Source organism: Leopardus geoffroyi, chromosome C3 (genome assembly GCF_018350155.1).
Source record: "Leopardus geoffroyi isolate Oge1 chromosome C3, O.geoffroyi_Oge1_pat1.0, whole genome shotgun sequence".
Classification (NCBI taxonomy): domain Eukaryota; kingdom Metazoa; phylum Chordata; class Mammalia; order Carnivora; family Felidae; genus Leopardus; species Leopardus geoffroyi.
The window spans coordinates 102,949,938-102,970,351 of record NC_059338.1 but is presented as its reverse complement, the minus strand read 5'-3'; the positions used below and the strand labels follow the sequence as shown (position 1 = coordinate 102,970,351).

The following is a 20,414-nucleotide window of genomic DNA, read 5'->3' as shown; positions in this document are numbered from 1 at the left end:
CCAGTGGGCACCAAGAGAATTCATTATTCATTTGTTCTTGTATAATCAGTACTGAGTTGAGTAAATTTTAGCCTAAAGACACCTTGGATCTCATCATGAATTCTGCTTATGATTGAAAATAACCTTTATAGGCTACTTTTTAGTCATTGTTTGTTTACCTGTAAACATTTCTATAGCTATAAAAATACCTGCAGTCATAAAAATAAAAATATTAAAAGTATTGCCTATTTTTCAATATTTTTAATATCACTAACTAGACTATGTTCGGTTCTGTTCCACTCATACACCCACTTGATGCCTGATGTTGGTATTTAGTATCTCAACTAGACTTTGAAGACCCAAAACTATGCAAATGTGAGAAATAATTCACTATAAAACTATAAATTTCACAGCTCAAAAAACCCTAAAGGTTATTAACGAAGCACCATGCAATTAGCTTATACAAAGTGCAGCTAGGAATCATGCATAATGTAAAACAGAAACTGCTAACCACTGACTCATGGAAGATCATTTAAGCTAGTTTTTATGGATATGAAGAATTGATAGTTAACACAATTCCTAAGAAGATTCTTATTGTTTTGACACCATGGAAAGAGTTTAGTTTCTTATAGATTTACTAAGAGAAAAAGTAGAAAACAGTTCATGGTTAAGGCAGTTTCCAGCAATGTGAATTTGAACAAGTTGTTGTATATTTTAGAGTCTCGGTTTTTACCTATATAAAATGGACATAACAATGGAATTGTGAAAATTAATTCAAACAGTAATTCAGCATCTAAGGGTGCCTGGGTGGCTCAGTCGGTTGAGCGTCTGACTTCGGCTCAGGTCATGATCTCACGGTTCGTGGGTTCGAGCCCCGTGTCAGGCTCTGTGCTGACAGCTCAGAACCTGGAGCCTGCTTTGGATTCTGTGTCTCCTTCTCTCTCTGCCCCTCCCCCGCTTGTGCACTGTCTCCCTCTGTCTCTCAAAAATGAATAAATGTAAAAAAAAAAATTAAAAAGTAATTCAGCATCTAGAATTTTAGCATAGTTAATGCTTAATGAAATGATACAAATCATATATTAGAGAAATGCATCACTTTTCCACCCAGCCAAAATTCTTGTTTTACTGAGAATTTTGCATTTTCATGGAAACATTTTTTTTTATTAGTAGTAATTTTATAAAGGTTTTATTTTTAAGTAATCTCTACACCCAACATGGGGCTTGAACTTAACAACCCCAAGATCAGCAGTTGCACGCTCTACCGACTAAGCCAACCAGGCACCCTGGAAACAAATTTCTTTAGGAGTGTTGGAAACATAAGCCACACACTCACATACAATAACATACCTGGTATCGCTTTAAGCTCATTATATACATTAACTCATTGAATCCTCAGAATAATCCTATGACGTAAATACTTGCTTGTCTTATACTTATTTTAGAGATGAAGAAACAGTAGTTAAGTAACTTGCCCTAGGTCATACAGCTACTGGATGGAGATGTGGTGCAAACTCAGCTTGGCACCCAAGGGCAACTTTTAAAATTTGACTATTAATAAAGCATAGTAAGTGTGGTAATTAGTTTATGCTTAAAATAGTATATACATAATTTATCTTGACTACATTTTGCAAAATATTTCAGTTTTTGAAATATTTTAAATATATTTTTGATATACTTTATTTCATAGTAATAATAATTAAATGAGTATATAGTAAACTGTTGGTAGAAGTAGAAGTGCATGGCTTAAATCAAGCGATAAATGTAATAAAAGATTTTATAATTGGGTTTTAAATAGAATTATTAAAATATAAGCTATATTTTATAGATTTTCAGCATATACTGGAGAAAGCCTCAGTATTTTTAACTTTAAAATTAAAGTGTAGGGGCACCTGGGTGGCTCAGTCGGTTGAGCGTCCGACTTTGGCTCAGGTCATGATCTTGCGGTCCGTGAGTTCGAGCCCCGTGTCGGGCTCTGGGCTCACAGCTCGGAGCCTGGAGCCTGTTTCGGATTCTGTGTCTCCCTCTCTCTCTGACCCGCCCCCGTTCATGCTGTCTCTTCCTGTCTCAAAAATAAATAAACGTTAAAAAATTTTTTTAAAGTGTAATCCGGGGAGCTCCTGGGTGGCTCAGTTGAGCATCCGACTCTTGATTTTGGCTCAGGTCATGATCCCAGGGTCTCAGGATCAAATCCTGTGTTAGGCACCACACTGAGCATGAGCCTGCTTAAGATTCTCTCTCTCCTTCTGCCGCTCCCCTGCCCCCACACTCATGCTCTCTCCCTCTAAAATAAAAAGTAAAATAAGGAGGGGCGCCTGGGTGGCTCAGTCGGTTAGGCGGCCGACTTCGGCTCAGGTCATAATCTCGCGGTCCGTGAGTTCGAGCCCCGCATCGGGCTCTGTGCTGACAGCTCGGAGCCTGGAGCCTGTTTCGGATTCTGTGTCTCCCTCTCTCTGACCCTCCCCCATTCATGCTCTGTCTCTCTCTGTCTCAAAAATAAATAAACGTTAAAAAAAAATTAAAAAAAAAGTAAAATAAGGTTTAATCTTAAATTTTCATGAAGATTCTTTAAAATGAGTGGATTAGACACTTCTCATCTATTACTACACTGTCATTTGGTCATGGACCATCAAATATACATTGATATTTCCAAATGTATTAGTCATATACTTGAAATATCATGAGATGGATTATAAATATTAATTTAAATAACCTATCTGTATGTCACTTAGGTATTTTTATTATCAATATACTGTGAGCATCTATAGGAAGTGTAGCTTTCATCATTCTGTTCCTAAGAGTTTTTATCTATAGTAGATATTTAATAAATATTTATTGAATGAATAATGAATATACCCAATTTCTAGTAAAGTATAAAGTGATTATTTTAAGAGCAGAATAACCTAAATAAGTCTTTTCAAATAGAAATGGCATAAAGAAATCCAAAAATAGCCAAACTGTGGAAAGAGCCCAAATGTCCATCAACTTATGAAAGGATAAAGAAGATGTGGGTTATGATACACATCACACTCACATATGTATATGTATATGTATATGTATACATATACGTATACGTATCGTATATGTATATATATGTATATGTATACGTATATGTATACATATACGTATATATGTGTGGAATATTACTCAGCCATCAAAAAGAATGACTTCTTGCCATTTGCAACAAAGTGGATACACTGGAGTGTATTATGCTAAGTGAAATAAGTTGGTCAGAGAAAGACAAATACCATATGATTTCACTCGTGTGGAATTTAAGAAACAAAACAGATGAACACAGGAGAAGGCAGAAAAAAAGGGAGAGAAGGAGGCAAACCATCAGAGACTCCTAACTATAGAGGAGAAACTGATGGTTGCTGAAGGAGAGGTAGATGAAGGATAGGCTAAATGGGTAATGGGTGTTAAGGAGGGCACTTGTTGTATTGAGTACTGAGTGTTGTGTGTGAGTGATGAATCACTGAAGTCTACTCCTGAAACCAATATTACACTATATGTTAACTAACTAGAATTTAAATAAAACCTGAAACAAACAAACAAAAATAATGGTTATCGTTCACTACTAATTAGAATAATTTTATTTGTAACATTACATCTTTTATGTGGCAAAACCCACATCGGGACAATGTAAGCCAACTTGGTCCAACCTTTAATATCGTGTACTCGCAACTAAATGCAGAATTTAACCCCTGGTATTTGCACTCAACCATTAAGTTTTTACAGATGTGTTAGTTTGTCATGTTAACATGAAGTATTCTTTCTACACACATGTTGATGCTTTTATTCATATGTCTACGGCTTTGTAAAGAATATGGTTGGAGAAATTTGTCCAGAGGCAGTATTTATAAAGGCTTATCTCATTTGGTTCTGCTTTCATAGCATGTTTCTTTCATTGCCCCAGATCCACAGGTACGTTGCACAAAGATCCCCTGGATTGGGAGCTTGTAGAGGTGAATCAGTTTCATTGGTTGGCATCTTCTTCTCCTTATTTTTCTCCATGGGAAACAAAGCAGCGTTCTTCTGGAAGGGAAGGCTACTCTCATTGAGTTGGGCACTTGGCTTTTATTCTCTGGAAGTACAGAATTAGTATAGTCCTTCTGCATCTGTTGATTTGGAGAAAAATATTGAAAACTACTCTCATGGTCAGAGTCTTACTTTACATACTTAATTTAAGTGTTTGCAATATTCTTGTTATTAAAATGTCTCACAGATTAGATAAGCTTTGTTCCACTCCTCTATAGCACCTTCACACTTCTGCCAACCATACTGCCAAGCTCTTAAGATTTTGCACCCAACTTTAAATAATTTGTCTCGTAAAAATCTGCTTTCCCCAAAGGTGCTATATACATCCGAGCACCTACTATATGGTTTAACAATGCCATCATTTGGCTTTTTTCTCTTTGGAGACACCTTTCTCATTCCTATTCTTCCAGTTGATGTTAGACTCTTAACATCAGTTTCAAATCGCAGGTATATTTTAAGTTCAAGATATAGGTGAGTTCTTACTACTTTATGGTTATAGAGGAAAATACAGGTACAAATCATGAAAACAAAGCATGTATATATAAGGAAAAACCCTCTGCATTTGGTTTTAAAATTTACTCTATTGTTAATACCAGGATTGCCCTTTTTCTGTGGAGGGGAAAAGCTGATATTAAGATTGGCTAAAATGGTAATAAGGAGACAGTCTAAAAGGTGTCCGAAAGATTCATTACATAGTGCAGTGGATTAATTCATGAGGGACAGACATATCTCAGTATCTGAGGATGACTTTGTGCAGGATATAGCTTTTTCTTTCTTCCACAGAATGCCTTTGGGGTAAATCGCAAAAAGAGACTGCTGAATAGAATTGACCACTATTTTTTTTATGTGTAAATAGGTCATCGATAGTTGAGTGTGTGTGTGTGTGTGTGTGTGTGTGTGTGTGTGTGTGTGCGCGCGCGCGCATATGTGCAGCACACTCCATATAATTCTTCATACTAACATTTTATTTTGACCACACCACTGACCTCACCGTTTTCCTTGGTATTAATATTCCATGGTAAAGTACAGTAGGCAGCTTTATTTACTGCATCAGCAATTAAAAAATAGTAGTGTTTCCTTAAGTCAGTAAAAGCCCAGTGTATTAAATTTTCATAAATATCTTCACACTCAAGATTTGAGTTTAGACATGACAAAAATTCTGTAGTAGAAAGTCTTACGATGTTATTGTCAAGCTGGAAGGACATATGAGATCACGTTACAAAGCAGAAAGATGCGACATATGAGAGGTTAAATGATTGATCCCAGGTCACACAGCTGGGATCACGGCTTTCTGGTCCCTGCTCCCCGCCACAGGTTTACGTCAGGGGGGATACTCGAGAGCAGTTTACTTTTTCCTTCCCAAGGCTTCGGTGCTGACACTCTTTTGCACATTGCACTAGGTGCAAGCCCAGAAATTCTGCCAGGAGCAAAACAACACTCCTTAAACACTCTGTGACTTTCAGAACTGTATAAAATAAAAGGTTGAAGTTAATGGTTGCCAGCTTGGAGGGAGTAGTTCCTCTTCGGAGCCAAATATATGTGGAGAACAGATGAGACTGTGGGAGTGAATTGGCAAAAGGGAAAGAGAAATGAATCTATTCTTTTTTTGAAAATGAAAGTATAATAAATATCTGGATAATTTAGTTGTTTGTTATTCATTTAGAGATTCTTCCCATTTGAAAAATGAAAAATCTGTATCTTTCATGTGTGTATTCTTAAACAGTAATTTTCAATTATTTTTCTAACTATCATGAAATAATCTTTTTTTCTGGAAGTAAAGAGATTATTTTAATGACCTGGATATATGGAACTGTGTTCACTTTCTTAAAAGATCATTATTTCTCATACTGGAATTTCTATCTTTAAGCAGTGACTCATGTTGTCATAATGGGTTTCCACAATTTTGAGAACTAAAAGCAAATATACCTCAGAGATAATGATTATTTAAATTTTTGGTTCTTAGAGATAAAACTGTCTTTGACATAAGGAGTATGGATGGATATAGTAGCCAAGAATTCTATCATTTTATTTCACACTCATTTTGTTTTTGAAAAGTCTCTTATCGTGTTTGAGATCCCACATACCACAGTGATCTTAAAGACGTTTGTTAGCAGACTTCTCTGGAATTTTACTATCATGCTGTCCTTAAAGGATATTTTGTGGAACTGTGCTCAAGAGAAATGCTATTCTAATGACACCTTCCTAATATTTCCATTCATAAATCTATTCTGTGCCTAATGGTATAGTGTAGTGGTCCTTGGTAGGGCACGTCATGGATGCCTTTCCAGTTTAGACCTTTTATGTATTTTCCAATTTAAGACTATTCTTAATTTATTTGAACTTGAGTTTGAAAATGTGTCTAGCCCATCAGTCTTTTTCAAGCAAGGGGAATTTGATTATCTTTTACTAAGTTGAGTTTTGTTGTTTCCTGAACAATTACTGTAGGTAACATACTTGGTATGAGTTTGAAAACTCCTAAAGTTACTTCTTCATTTGTTTCAAGTTTTTATTTATGTATTTATTCACTTAACTAATCTCTGTATCCAATGTGGGGCTCGAGCTTATGACCCCAAGATCAAGAGTTGCATGCTTTTCTGAACCAGCCAGGTGGCCCTGGTTACTTCCTTAAATCTGTTTGTGTCTCTCTTTCTCTCTCTCTCATTTTTAGACACAATAAACAAAAGGAAGGTGGCAATTCTTAAGGGATATCCCAGTGTAGTTCAGTGGCCATTTTATTATATTTTAAATGGAAGCACATGATTTGCATGGAAACACATGAAAAGCCTAGTCATGTCTGAATGATGTCTGGCATTAGTTAATCATGGAGAATATTTAGGTGTTATTGCTGAGAACCTGTTTTTATATCATCGCACAGATAATGTTGACCCTACAAGACCACATGGAATAGAGTTATTCCGTTTATGTAGTCTAACGTGATACTCTGTTTTTTAAAGAAAAAAAAAAGTATTGGCCTCAGCAGGATCAAGCTCAAACCCTGTATAACTTTTTAAAGGATTTTACTAAAAGCCACAGGTTCGGTAGGTGGAAATCTTCATTCTAAATTTTTTTTTTATGTTTATTCATTTTTGAAAGAATGTCTCTCATTTTGAAACAATGTCTCTCTAGAGACAGAGCACAAGCAAGGGTGGGGCCGAGAGACAGGGGACACAGAATCTGAAGCAGGCCGCAGGCCCCAGGCTCCGAGCTGTCAGCCCAGAGCCCAACGCGGGGCTCCAGCTCACAAACCGCGAGATCATGACCCGAGCCGAAGTTGGATGCTCAACCGACTGAGCCACCCAGGCGCCCCTGGAAGTCTTCATTCTAAAAGTCTAGTTTTTAAATATTTTAATTTTTTAAAGTAAATCTCCACCCAACATGGGGCTCAAACTCCCAATCCTGTGATCAAGAGTTACATGCTCCACCAATGGAGCCATCCAGGCACCCTCATACTACAAGTTTTATAGTTCCAGTCAAATCAGTGATGTTGAGACTGTATGTCACGCACAGAACTACTGAAAACATAATTGTGTAGGGCCTTGCGTTATTACTTGACATTTCTCCCCACTCTGGGTACTCCAAGATTTTAAGTTTTTATGCTCCCATAGGATAGACTGTTTGTGAAGGGAATTTTTAAATTCAAGCTCACTGTCACTAGAGACATCATACAGTTAAAGGGAGAGTGATACAATGTTTTCGTGAGTGTCAGATTGTGTTTAAATGTAATTCCAGTGTGCAGCACCGCTTGGATATATTAACTGAAACTTTTACTGTGTAGTAAGTACAAGGTCAAATCACATACAGTACCATTTTTCTTTTTCATTTAGATGTAGGCAATAATTCAGTTGGGGGAGATTGGCTTTTTTTCTGGTTCTAAATCTAATGTCTACAGTGATTTGGAAAATTTTCTATGCCTACTCTCAAATATGTTTTTATAGCTGGAGAGAATAGAAACAGCTATTAATTTTGTCAACTAAGCTTCAGCCCTTTTCACCTATTGCCCAGTTAAGGAATCAACACGCCGAGAGCATTTTTATCCACATCGAACTCCATCTCATGGCATTGGCTTGAGATTCCCTAATGAGATTTTGTTATATTTCCCAAACTAAAGTCAATGGAGGCCAATTTTTCCATCAGGTGACACTTGTAGCTCTTTTAAAAGGCTGTAAAGTCAGGCTCTTCTCATAGGTCAGATTTTCCTAAGACTTCTAGCTCTTCCTAAGCCTCATTTTGGAAATCTTCAACAAATATTTCCAGCAAAATTTGGAGTCCCTAAGACAGCATTATGTCACCAGTTTCTTGGGTTAGAATTATCCTCTGTTCTTTACCTTTGGGCTGTCTACTTTTATCTCCATTAACCTTTTGGCTTGCGTATAAACATTTATTGAAGGCTACCTCCTTTGTCGGTCCAGTAACTCCAAAGGTTAGTGAGAAGTGGATGCTGGTTTGACCTCTTTTATCCACATTAGATGATTCTAATTATTCCTAAGAAATGACACTTTTGACCCATTTTGTCCTTGTCAAGTTTGTCTCGTTGTAGGCTGTCGAAGCATGAAACTCTGGGTTCAAACAGTGTCCAGGAGTGCACATTTTTCTAACTTGCAATGTGGAGCCTCAAAAGTGCACACTATTTCCTTTTCTTTTTAAAACGTGCCAGTTTAAATGAAACTCGGGGCTCCTGTTATGTACCTTGAATTGATTTATTACTGAAAGAGACTGCCTAGATGTAAAACGCAAACTTTAACCTGTAAAAACCCATGGGTTATTGAATACGGGGGAAAAAATGAAAAAAAGCTTTGCATAAGTGAGGATAAGCTAGGTTTTGCTGAGGTTGCAAGCAACTCTAATATCACAATGGCTTTTTACATAAAAAAAAAAAAAAGTTCCTTTCCTTATCACACTACATGGCCATTGTGATTGCCAAGGCTTCCTCCTTGCGAGCTCCCACGATCACTGCCGCAAAGCAAGGCATGGCGATGAGTCCATTGGCTCTTATAGCTTCTGTGTGGATGTGACATGAGTCATCTCTTGTTCAATTTTATTGGTCACATGAAGTCACATGGCCATGCCTGACTTTAAAAGGGATCTGGAAAGTGGAGAGTTGGAAACAATTTATCAATAGCACTAATGACTACCGCTGTGTTTAAAGAGTTTCTCTCTTGATTTTTATGCTAATAACTGTAGGCATTACCAGCACCTGAGAAAAACAAAGATTCAGTAAATGCTTTTTGTACATTTTCAGTTTATTTCTTCATGTAGCTATTTAGCAGAAGTGTTACATGCATCTACAGTGTACTAAACCCTGTGCTGGTTGATTTAGACAACTGTCTCTGAGATAGAAACCATTGTCCCCATTTTACACATGGGTAATCTGCAATTCACGACATTCAGGTTTAAGTGATTTCCCAGTCGTGGAGCCTGCCCATAGCACATAGTAGGATTCAAACCTAAGTCATCCGACTCCAAGAAAAGTAATGTCCTTTCTGTTCTGCCTCGACTATAAGGTCAACAGTAAATCATGAAATGTTTTAAATACTTAATTGTAGAAGTGGAAATTATTACAGTCACCACTATGTATTTTCTTGTACTTTAAGACAAGAACATTTAGTATATCTAATAATTGTGGAATGACAACGTAGGTTTAATGTTATTCTAAGAAGCTGTTTTACACCTTTTGAGTACATTTGATAAGGAGCTTAAAGTGTTTTTTTAAACCAGGTTTGTTTGTTTTTTTTCAACGTTTATTTATTTTTGGAACAGAGAGAGACAGAGCATGAACGGGGGAGGGGCAGAGAGAGAGGGAGACACAGAATCAGAAACAGGCTCCAGGCTCTGAGCCATCAGCCCAGAGCCTGACGCGGGGCTCGAACTCACGGACCGCGAGATCGTGACCTGGCTGAAGTCGGACGCTTAACCGACTGCGCCACCCAGGCGCCCCTTAAAGTGTTTTTTTAAACTGTAAGTCAGTAAATATGAATCCCTTTTGTGTTAGTTTTCTATTGCTGCTGAAACAAATTACCACAAATTTCATGGCTTAAAACAACACAAATTTATTACCAGTTCTGTAGGTGAGAGGTCCAGTATGGATCCCATTAGACTGAAATCAAGGTGGAATGCATTCCATTCTGGAGGTTCTAGTGGAGAATACCTTTCCCACTATTCAAGCTGGTGGCGGAATTCAGTTCCTTGAGGTTGCAAAACTGAGGTCCCTGTTTCCTGCTTCCTGAAACAGAGTCATCCCAGTTTCTGGACACCACTGTGCTCCTTAGTTTGTAAACTCAGTATGCCACCCTCAAAGGCAGCAAAGGCAGGTGGAATCCTTTTCATATCGAGTTCCTTTGATCTACTGTGTTGCCTCTCCTGTCTTCAGGAACTCAGGTGTTCAGACTGGGCCTGTCCAGATAATCTAGGATATTTCCACCATTTCACAGTCCTACACCTTAATCACTTCTTTAAAACCCTTTGCCCAAGTAAGTTAACATATTGACAGGTTCCAGAGAATTAGGGCATGGGACTACGTTTATATCCACTCTCTTTCCCAACATATTGTGCCGACTGTGTGCTCTGTAGGATACTAATAAACATCTTGGTCTTACGTTCTTCATTTGTGAAATTAGGGAGTGAAACTCACTGAACTTTGAAGTTGCTTCCATTTCTTAACATTCTAGACTTGTATGAGTCCTTATGATAGAGACCTGGGAAAGTGAACCTAATGATCAGTGTGGATATTATTGTTATTTTCTATTCGTGGATTTTGCTGGAGTGTAGATTTCATATAATCCTGGCTAACTCCTTCCTTCTCACACTTGGTAATCTTCTTTGAAGTCAGTCAATCTCTACGAAAGTTGACTTCTTCAGAAAGAAATTGACTTACCTCCTCAAAACTGTAATAACTGGTCCCTTGAGATTTTTTATCTACTTATTATTTACTTCACAGCTTTGGTAGAGCTTTCAGCAAGTTTTAGCTACATTTTTGCTTTTGCTTTATTGATTTAGAGTAAAAGAAATTGTTTTTCCTTCAATTCAGTTTCTTAATAAGTCCGATTCTATCTATGCCCAGGTTTCCAAAGTTTTAAAAGGTATGATGCCTAATGTACTATTAAGGAAAGATACTAATTAACTAGTTTTATTTGCACCATGAAATTAATTCCTTTGAGTCTTAATTTGCTTATATACTAAATGGAAAAAGTTAATACCTAAGCCCTCGAGTTTAAAAATCAAAAAAGATAATGGAACAGAAGTACAGTGTCCAACATGTAGTGTTCAATAGATGTAAATGACTAATATTGTTGTAACAGTAGTAGTGGGGGGGGGATAAATCATCCCAGTTTGCCAACGAATTTCTCGTTTAAAGGCTGAAAATCCAGCATCCTGGGGAACCCTTCAGTCTCAGAAAAACCCAAATGGTTGGTCACCCCAGGAGTCTAGCTGGAAACAGCTAGAAATAGATACGGTGTTTTCCTTTTACCAGCCATTTGACCTAAAAGAAGTCATTAATCTTTGAGTTGCAGGTTTTTCTTTTTTATCTGAGAATGGATATGAAGACTAAATAAAGTAAGTGTCTAACAAAAAACCTGCACAAGTAGCGTAAGTAATAGTACCCTTATTCTTCCTGGTTAAATAATCTTTACTGGCTTCCTTTGCTTAGAAATTTAAGCATAAAAGGTTTTGCCTGATATAAAAAAAAAAAACATCTTTCAAAATAGCTTCTAACCTGCCCTTCCAGACACATTGCTGTTATTCCTCTCCCACCTGTCAGTAATGAAAATATTGATGATGATGGTGACGATGATGATAGCTAATACTTATCTAGTACTTTCTACAAATCAAGAATGGCTGTAAAGACTTTGTAAGAACTCAAAAGCAAAGTATCCCAGAACCGCTCACCATTGCCTGTACTCACGACTCATATACTGCTCAGACTTTGTCCATGGCATACCACCAATTGCAAATTTTCCCCATTTATCCTTTAAGAGCCTGTCTAAATGTCACCTCCGCTATGATATCTTCCCAGAATCCACAAGACAGAACTTTCTTTCTTGCCCTGCATTAATCCCAAAACAATTTACACATGACTTTTCGCTCTTATTATGCGACTGTTTGCATTATATTCAACTGTTTTTCTTAGGTATCTGTATCTTTCACCAAAAAGAAAGATGCCTTAATATTGCTAGCACCAAAAAACACAGGACCAGGATAGAGGTGGTTTGTATATTCATAAGATGAATGGAAGATTATAGTATCAGCAAATCAACTGATTTACTTTACACTAAAATATTTCCTAAAGAATTTAAATGATCAATATCTATTTTTCATATTATCTGTGGAAAATTGTGAAAGCTGATTTACTGTGTAGAAATCCATGTGGCTTTAAGAACTGTGGAGTGTAAAGATTAAATAAAAAGTATGTCTTTCCCATAAAATAAGAATACAGTAGAAATGGGGGAGGTGCCTGTTGTTGAAATCTGTTATTTAAAACCAGAAAAGAACATGTGTTACAAATAAGATCGCGAAATCTCCTACATAATAATGGTCTACCGAAATGGTGGACTCTCTCTTGTGACTCGTTCTGCTTTTTGCCTGGAGACCTGGTGAGCCTGATCTGTGGGTTTACCTGTTTCTCTGGTAGTAAAGGGAGCTGACATATGCACAATTAAGACCTGATATTAATTGGATGTGGGTCATTATCATTTCAGATTGAAGAAGCTTACTTGCCCTCAATTGTGTTTTCAAATGGAAGTAAATAAAAATGGTCAGACTGATAACTGTAAAGATAACTTGCTAACATCTTTGCCTGTATTGTTAAAAAAAATAGTGTAAAATTACTTCTTTTCTACAGGCCTTTAGACTGTATTCTTCTTTCCTATATTCTTCTTTCCTACAGACTATATTTTCAGGGATAATTTCTATAGTTTGTTACTAGAGAAGTTTCTCGGAATGTGTAGAGCACCAGATAAACGTTTTTAATGGTTGTACTTACCAAATATTAAGATTAATATTGAAAAGTGAACAATTAAGATGTGTAGTTGAAAAGCAAACAATTTAAAATTGAATCAAAGAACGAATACGAAAAACCAGTATGCTAGCATTTCTTACAATTGATCTGGCTTACCATCTCTTAATATTTGAAGTATTTTTTTCAGACTTTTAAAAAAATTTATCCATGATGGTTGGTTTTTTTTCATTAAACAGTATATTTTACAGTAGTTTTACCTCTTATAATATAATTGATACTTTAAAGAATGGGTTAACATTCATCTTACGCCTAGTCGTCAATATGGGTTTGCAGCTAACAACAGATCTGTGTCTCAGGCGCAATCATTGTTGTTATTTAGTGGGGGAAATGGGTTTTCCAGATTCCTGAGGGATTTGAAATGACCAGATTACACGGAACTCCACAAGTGAATACTTATTAATGCCAGTTTGGGAAATTTGCAGCAAAGTCCCAGAATGAGCCACGATCTCTGTGGCAGGATCATATCTAGGTGAAGATTCAGTTCAAACATTACCTTGAGACCCTTGCATTGTACTCTGGGTTTTGTGATATTTGATATAGAGACATGGTCTGGTGGATGATAAAAGTCTGACTGCTAGTTCACTGTGACTCATCGGGAAACAACAGTCTTGCTAAGGCTCACTTGTTTCCTCCTCAGTTTATTTCCTGCCATGTTTAATGTAATTAAAGGCAAATAATTCGCGTTCCAAACAGCCTAAATTGATAAACCTTTTGAGCCTTATGTTGAAAATGTACAACCGGAAACATTTTGTTCGAACTAGGGCGAGTGTCTCCCTGCCTCTGTGCTTCCCAGAGCGAGGTATGTCATGCTTTAGTTGCTCTGCATCTGAATTTATTCACGATTCCTCTTTTATACTCTTTCTGGAGACAATGTATGGTGAATCATTAGCATTATTATTATTTCAGTTACAGTCAGACTACATATCCACACTTAGCAAAGGGGGTTAGGTAGATTTCATTATTCATTTGAAATAAATTCTGACTCTAATAAAAATGTTGCTCAGGGTAGAGCTTTGAAATGGATCCTGATTCTTTAAATTCTTTCCTGTCTGTTTCAGGAAACAGTGAGATCCTGTTGATAGTAAAGTACAATGTGTCTAAAGTTCACTTCTAAACACTCTGCTCTTTGCAATGAAAGTCATCTGCATTCTCTTTATAATTCAGAGCCGCAAGAGATCTGTCTAATCTTGGAGATCTGATCCAGTATCATTTAGGGGAAAAAAAATCCTTGATAATAATTCTACCATTCAGATTAGTGAAAGCAGTAAAGCCTTACAGCTTCTGTCGTCTTAAAAAGATACTATGAGACGGGAATACGGACGTGGACTATGGTTTGGGAGATTTAGTTGTTTGTAAAAATAAAATGATTAGTACAGTTATTATTCAAGTTTTTAATCAACGAAAGCAAATGGCATCTGTTTGTTATCATTCTTTCTACAGAAGACAAAGGCTCAGGTCCCAATGGTGCTGACTGCTGGTCCCAAGTGGCTACTGGATGTGACTTGGCAAGGAGTAGAAGACAACAAAAACAACTGCATTGTGTACAGCAAAGGTAAATGCAGGAATCATTTCCCTCTCTCTTTGCGAGTTTTGGAACCTGAGCGTTGCACAACAGCACCCAGTGAGCGGGGAATGAGAATGCAAAGTGACATTTGATCCCCTCTCTTCCTTTTTCCCTCCTGAATCTCTCTAACCTGTGTTGTCAGCAAAGCCTACTGGGCTTTTCCTGTACAAAACATGACAGAAAGTGTTACACCATTAATTACTTAGCACTGCACACATTTACCTAACCCTGCATTTGAGTGGTGTGACTGGAGCCTTTCTTGCTGTTAGCTTTATTGATAGCCAGTTTGATGAAATCCCAGGTCCCTCTCTCTTAGACATTATCTACAGAAAGCAAATTCCTTTGAAACTTAGCAATTCGTGTCAAGGTGCATGCTCCAGGAGGCATTGCATTCCAGACACTGTCTTGAAATCACTCATGATGGGGATAGCTGAAAATGAAACCATTGCAAAGACGGAGAATTCTTCCCCATGGTGATTTCTGAAGGGCAGGAGGCAAATGGGAAAGAGGAAGCCGATGGCTTGCAGTGCTTTGCCTTTGATTTGCTCAGTGTGGCATCAGCCCAGACTGCCGTCATATAGATACACCCTGGCTACAAAGGAGCCCAAGTTGCGGGATGGCACTCCCCAGCGCAGTCCCCTGTTCGTGTGTGGTGTCATTTGGGGCACTTTTCTCCACCTTTAGGTCGTGGGCCCCAGCTCTGTACTCTTACAGAGAAATCCCTAATCGTGCTTCTTCGTAAATATTGCAAAACCTTGGGCTTCACATGTTTAATTTCTTTTAGCTTTCTTTTTTAACCAAATAGACCTACTGAGATCAAAGATTTATTTGCACAGTGAACCTAGAAACCATAAAAGCGTACAAGGGAACAAGCAAATAAGCACCCCTATCAATATATTAACATATAAAACACTAATCATCACATCAAAGACTCTTAAAAACTTGCTAGAAACAATTACAACTTGTTCCTATAATCATTACAATTTGTACACTTATAAGAGGATTGCCTTTAAACTACCATAAGCCTTTGAAAGTTGAAACACCGGAAAGAGGGAATTTGTGAGCTTAAAAAACAATCTGCACACCAGGATCTGATTATATTCCTTTTCCTTCTATAATTGCTGGTCCCACACCTACTCATTTTCTAACCTGAAATACCTGTGGTATGCTGGTGGGAGCTTTTAACTAGAAGGGAAGTGAGATTTTCCCAGGATATGTCAACATGATCTATCAAAGTGGAAGGAAATGGTATAGTGAACCAGCTTACCAGTGCCCACGTTCAGAGCGCAGAAATACAAAAGAGGCCTTGGAATGCAGGCTTAATCACTAGGAATAAATGGTTGTTGTATAATGTCTTATCCCCGCGATGGTGGTATAATATGGAGGAACCAAGGGAGTAGCTGTTCTCTTGTCATAATCCAGATCCACTGCATTTTTAAATCAGCCATTCTTTGGGGAGCAATGGTTGTTATTTTGCTATATAAGAAATACGGCAAAATTGCAGTTCTGTGTTCAGCGGAGTACTCTAACTCGAACACGTTTATGTTTGTATTATGGTTGGCAGTAAGTAATTTGGAGCAATTTATAGAAGGTTACTCATTAATTAACGCATGAAGCAGATCTTGAGCCCAACTAGTTGCTGGCCTCATACATGGCTACTAATAGCCACCATTACTCGGCACCCCTGAATCCTCTCCATGGTACTTCCATACCAGCCATGTGTGCTTCTCTCATTCTTCTCCATCACCTTATTTTGTTTTTAATTTTTTTTTTAACGTTTATTTTTGAGACAGAGACAGAGCATGAACGGGGGAGGGTCAGAGAGAGAGGGAGACACAGAATCTGAAACAGGCTCCAGGCTCTGAGCAGTCAGCACAGAGCCCGACGCGGGGCTTGAACTCAGGAACCGCGAGATCATGACCTGAGCCAAAGTCGGATGCTTAACCAACCGAGCCACCCAGGCACCCCTCCATCACCTTGTTTTATGATCATTATCATATGGGTTCAAGAAAAGAGTAACAAAATTAAAAATTCGGGGAAAAAAAAGTAAGAAGTTAGCCATTAACTTTTAGTAAAAGAAAAAAGTAAACAGGGATTATTGCTTGCTTTCCAGTCTACTCTGTAATTACCGAGGGCAAGAACTGTCTTAGTCACCTTCCTATCCTTGGTATGGCATGCTGCTATAAAGAAAAAAAAAGTACTCAATAAATATTGATTGGTTGACCAGATAAACAAAGGATGTGTAGTTGCCAGAAACTGTCACAGGAATTTCATATACTCGAATGATGAACCGTAAGAATCACTGCTATGTAATGGTTCTTAACCTTTTACAAAAGGTAATTTGATATTGTTCAACTTAAGAACTATTGGTATTGTGGTACAAAGAGCGGGTAGTGCAATATTTACTGTATAGGCATCATTTCATTTTATCTTCATTTACTACCTCCTATGAAGTAGTTAATATACTACTCCATGTTACAAAAGGTGAAATGGAGAATTAGGTGGGTTGAGTAATTTGCCATGGTCGCATAGCTAGTAAGTGGTTGGAGTGGGGTTCAAATGTACCTTTGTGTAACTTAGGGTCTGAGTTACAGACATTAGAATAATTTCTCCCGGCATTAGGCTTTCAAGCAGCTTAATAAGTAGCTTTTTAAAAATTACTTTACATAGTTTGGCATTCTTTTTTTAATTATTGTTAAACGTTTATTTATTTTTGACGGAGAGAGACAGGCAGAGCATGAGTGGGGGAGGGGCAGAGAGAGAAGGAGACACAGAATCCGAAGCAGGCTCCGGGCTCCGAGCTCCGAGCTGTTAGCACAGAGCCCGACGCGGGGCTCGAACTCATAGACCACGAGATCAGGACCTGAGCCGAAGTCGGATGCTCAACCAGCTGAGCCACCCAGACGCCCCTGCATAGTTTGGCATTCCCATTGAGAAAGATAGTATGGCTGTTCTTGGTCATGGAGACCTAACAATGGAGCCAAATTTGAAAACGGGTCTTGATGGCTCCAAACCCTATACTCCTACTGTGTGACTCTGACTTCTCCTTGCCATTTTGTATGATGAGTAAATTCTTCCAAGTCAGTCAGGTATTTATGCCTGAATAGCACAAAGATATATGTTAGAGTATGACACTCCCCAATTGCATTACTCAGAACCCCAAGTGCATTAAAGAACAAGCCCTATGACCTAATATTGCCTATTGTGGCCCCTCTTGAAAACTCACAATGCCTGCTTGTATGAATGCTCTGAGAAGTTCGGTAGTGAACCAAAACAAAACAAAACACCAATTTAACTCTTTTGACCATATGAGATAGGTAGATAGATTTTTTTTTTTCTTTTCCTTTCCAGTGGACACCCATTGCAGTTAGTGTTGTGGATAACACACTCAAAAACCCTTCTGTAAATTCTGTTCTGATACCCTAGATGGACTTCAAAGGCCTGATACTAATTCCTAGTATTCAGATTGTCTTTGGAGGGAGGGAATAATTCACCCAGAATATGTCTCAAAGTTCTGTGAATACCTTAATATGCTGGGATTGTACCAGGGATCATTTGAATCATGGAAAATATGACCCAAGAAAGCACTTCTATCAGGACCTTGTGGGCTGTGAGTTTGCTGTCTTCATAGGCAGCAGGTATGATAAGACTCCTCAAAGCAAAAGAGTTTTGTAGCTGGAAGGTTTTAGCAATTTAGATTTAGTAAGTATTGACTTGGGCATCTGTAATGTGTGAGGCATTTTCATAATACGTATGTTACTTATAAGCTGGGACTGTTTTCAAGTGATAGAAATCCAAATGAAATTGGCTTATGCAAAAAAAAAAAAAGAATTACAGAGTGTGTGTGTGTGTGTGTGTGCGTGCGTGCGTGCACGTGTGTGTGTTGGGGTAAGGAGATTCATCTACTCATAAAACAGAGTGTAAGGATGTTCTGGACTTCAGGAACAGCTTAATCCAGTTGCTCAAACTTGGTCCCCAGGCTGTCTCTATCCTCTGCCTCTTCTTTCTTGCATGGGTTTCATTTTCAGAAATGCTCTCCTCAGGTAGTGGGAAGCTCCAGACTAATTCTACCAGCACAGCACTTCCAGTGAAACACAGCTTTCCTGGGTTTTGATTAGGGCACATCACGTACCAATCTTTGATCCAATTAAACACTCTCCCTGGCAGACTACAATCATCCTTAGAGTAGAATTAACCCCACGTGAGCCACGAAGATGGAAAAGAAATAGTTCCCCAAATGCAACCAACGTGCTGGTGCCAGATACAAAAGAGGTGTTGCTTGATGGGCTTAGATGCAACACATTATTCCTAATGTCTAAGAAGCTCTCGCCAAAGACGACAAATGAATTCCTGAGGCGAAAATTACATTTCCGTGTTTTGTTTTCTAGCTAAGAACCTAAATTACTCATGAATTCTATGCCAACATCATTATTATAAGGACCTGGCCATCTGAGAAGATATCAGTACCTATTTACAAATAGAATGTAAAAATGCATATGTTTAGCATTTTTTAAAATTGGCTGGACTGTGAAATTTTTGATATCATTTTCTTATGGTGTGTTAGATAGGCCACTTAATGTGTAACTATTACCATTTGAGAGGCATACTTAGTTCTTAAAGTATTATTAAATGTGAGCTAATAGCAAAATTAAATGTAACTGTAGTTTTCATTTCCAGGGTGTCCATCAAATAATTATTATAAAATTATATTATATCACTTAGTGCTTTGTGACAGGCTGCCATCATCTTGTTTCATCAAAGTAAAAAAGTATAGTATTTTGGCATTAATATTGTAATCTGATGTACTTTTTTCCTGCCTCAACTACCCCCTGTCATTCCAGAAAGTAATTAGCTCAACCAGATATTGATGGACCAGACCTGTTGGGTCATCTGTTTTTGGCCATTATTCTCAACAGACTCCAGATAATTCTAATTTACTTATCTCCAATGGAAAAATACTAAAAAGCACCATGCTGAAGTTAAAGGGAGGATGCTGGCGGGTAGGATTAGCAAGGCCTGCCCACTAACTCCTAAAATCCACTGATGCCTGTTGAGCCTTGGAGATTGACGTTTCTTCTCCATAAACCATGGTGTTCTTTACTTCATAGTGTTTGCACAGTATGGCGACCCTTCTCACATTGTAAAAGTAAATAGGTTGTTTTTGAATACTCAGAATTAAGCCATTAGCATGTGGGTTTCTTCATTCAGTTCATTTCCGATAAGGAACAATTTAGTTTTTCATGGAGTTGTTATTTCAGTGTAGCCACATTCTCTAGGCATCAAGATTAAGAGAATCATGTTGCCAATCAAAAGAGTGAAAAAAGTATCGGTTAACTCCCACTCCCACCTTAACCGCAGAAGATTTCTTTCCGTATGAAAGCACCGTATCAGTGTAAAAGAAGTGTTGCTGGTATGTGAATTTGGGCAAATCATGTACCCTCTATAAATCTTGGTTTCCTCAGCTGTAAGAGTGGGATAGCAGTGGCCACGTCGCAGAATTTTTGAGAGGGAGAACCCTTACCTGTGTGTATTATTATAAATAGTGTATTGCTAATTATCTTCTACTCAATCCCATTTGCTTTTGTGAACATGTCAGTACAAACCTAGAGGAAATGAAACCAGGTCTTTATGTTGGTACCAAGCAAGTGTGCAGGAAAACATCCTCATCTGGTAGCACATTTGTAGCCACGTATTCCAGAAGTCTTACTCGGTTACTGTTGAACCCACAGTATCCCCAGACAACTGTCTGTATTACAGAATTAAAGGCCTGGAGCCTTTGCCTGAAGATGCTCTCAGAGTTTTCCCTTGAACACATGCTATTTT

General features: G+C 37.9%; 1 protein-coding gene across 2 annotated transcripts in view; it reads left to right on the top strand.

Moving 5' to 3' along the window:
- Window positions 1-20,414, top strand: part of ZFPM2 (zinc finger protein, FOG family member 2) — a 473,986-nt gene that overhangs the window by 294,924 nt on the left and 158,648 nt on the right. For both annotated transcript variants that reach the window (XM_045453925.1, XM_045453926.1), the window contains one exon: window positions 14,468-14,579. In XM_045453925.1, coding sequence (XP_045309881.1) covers window positions 14,468-14,579 — 112 coding nt within the window. The remainder of the gene's footprint in view (window positions 1-14,467; window positions 14,580-20,414) is intronic.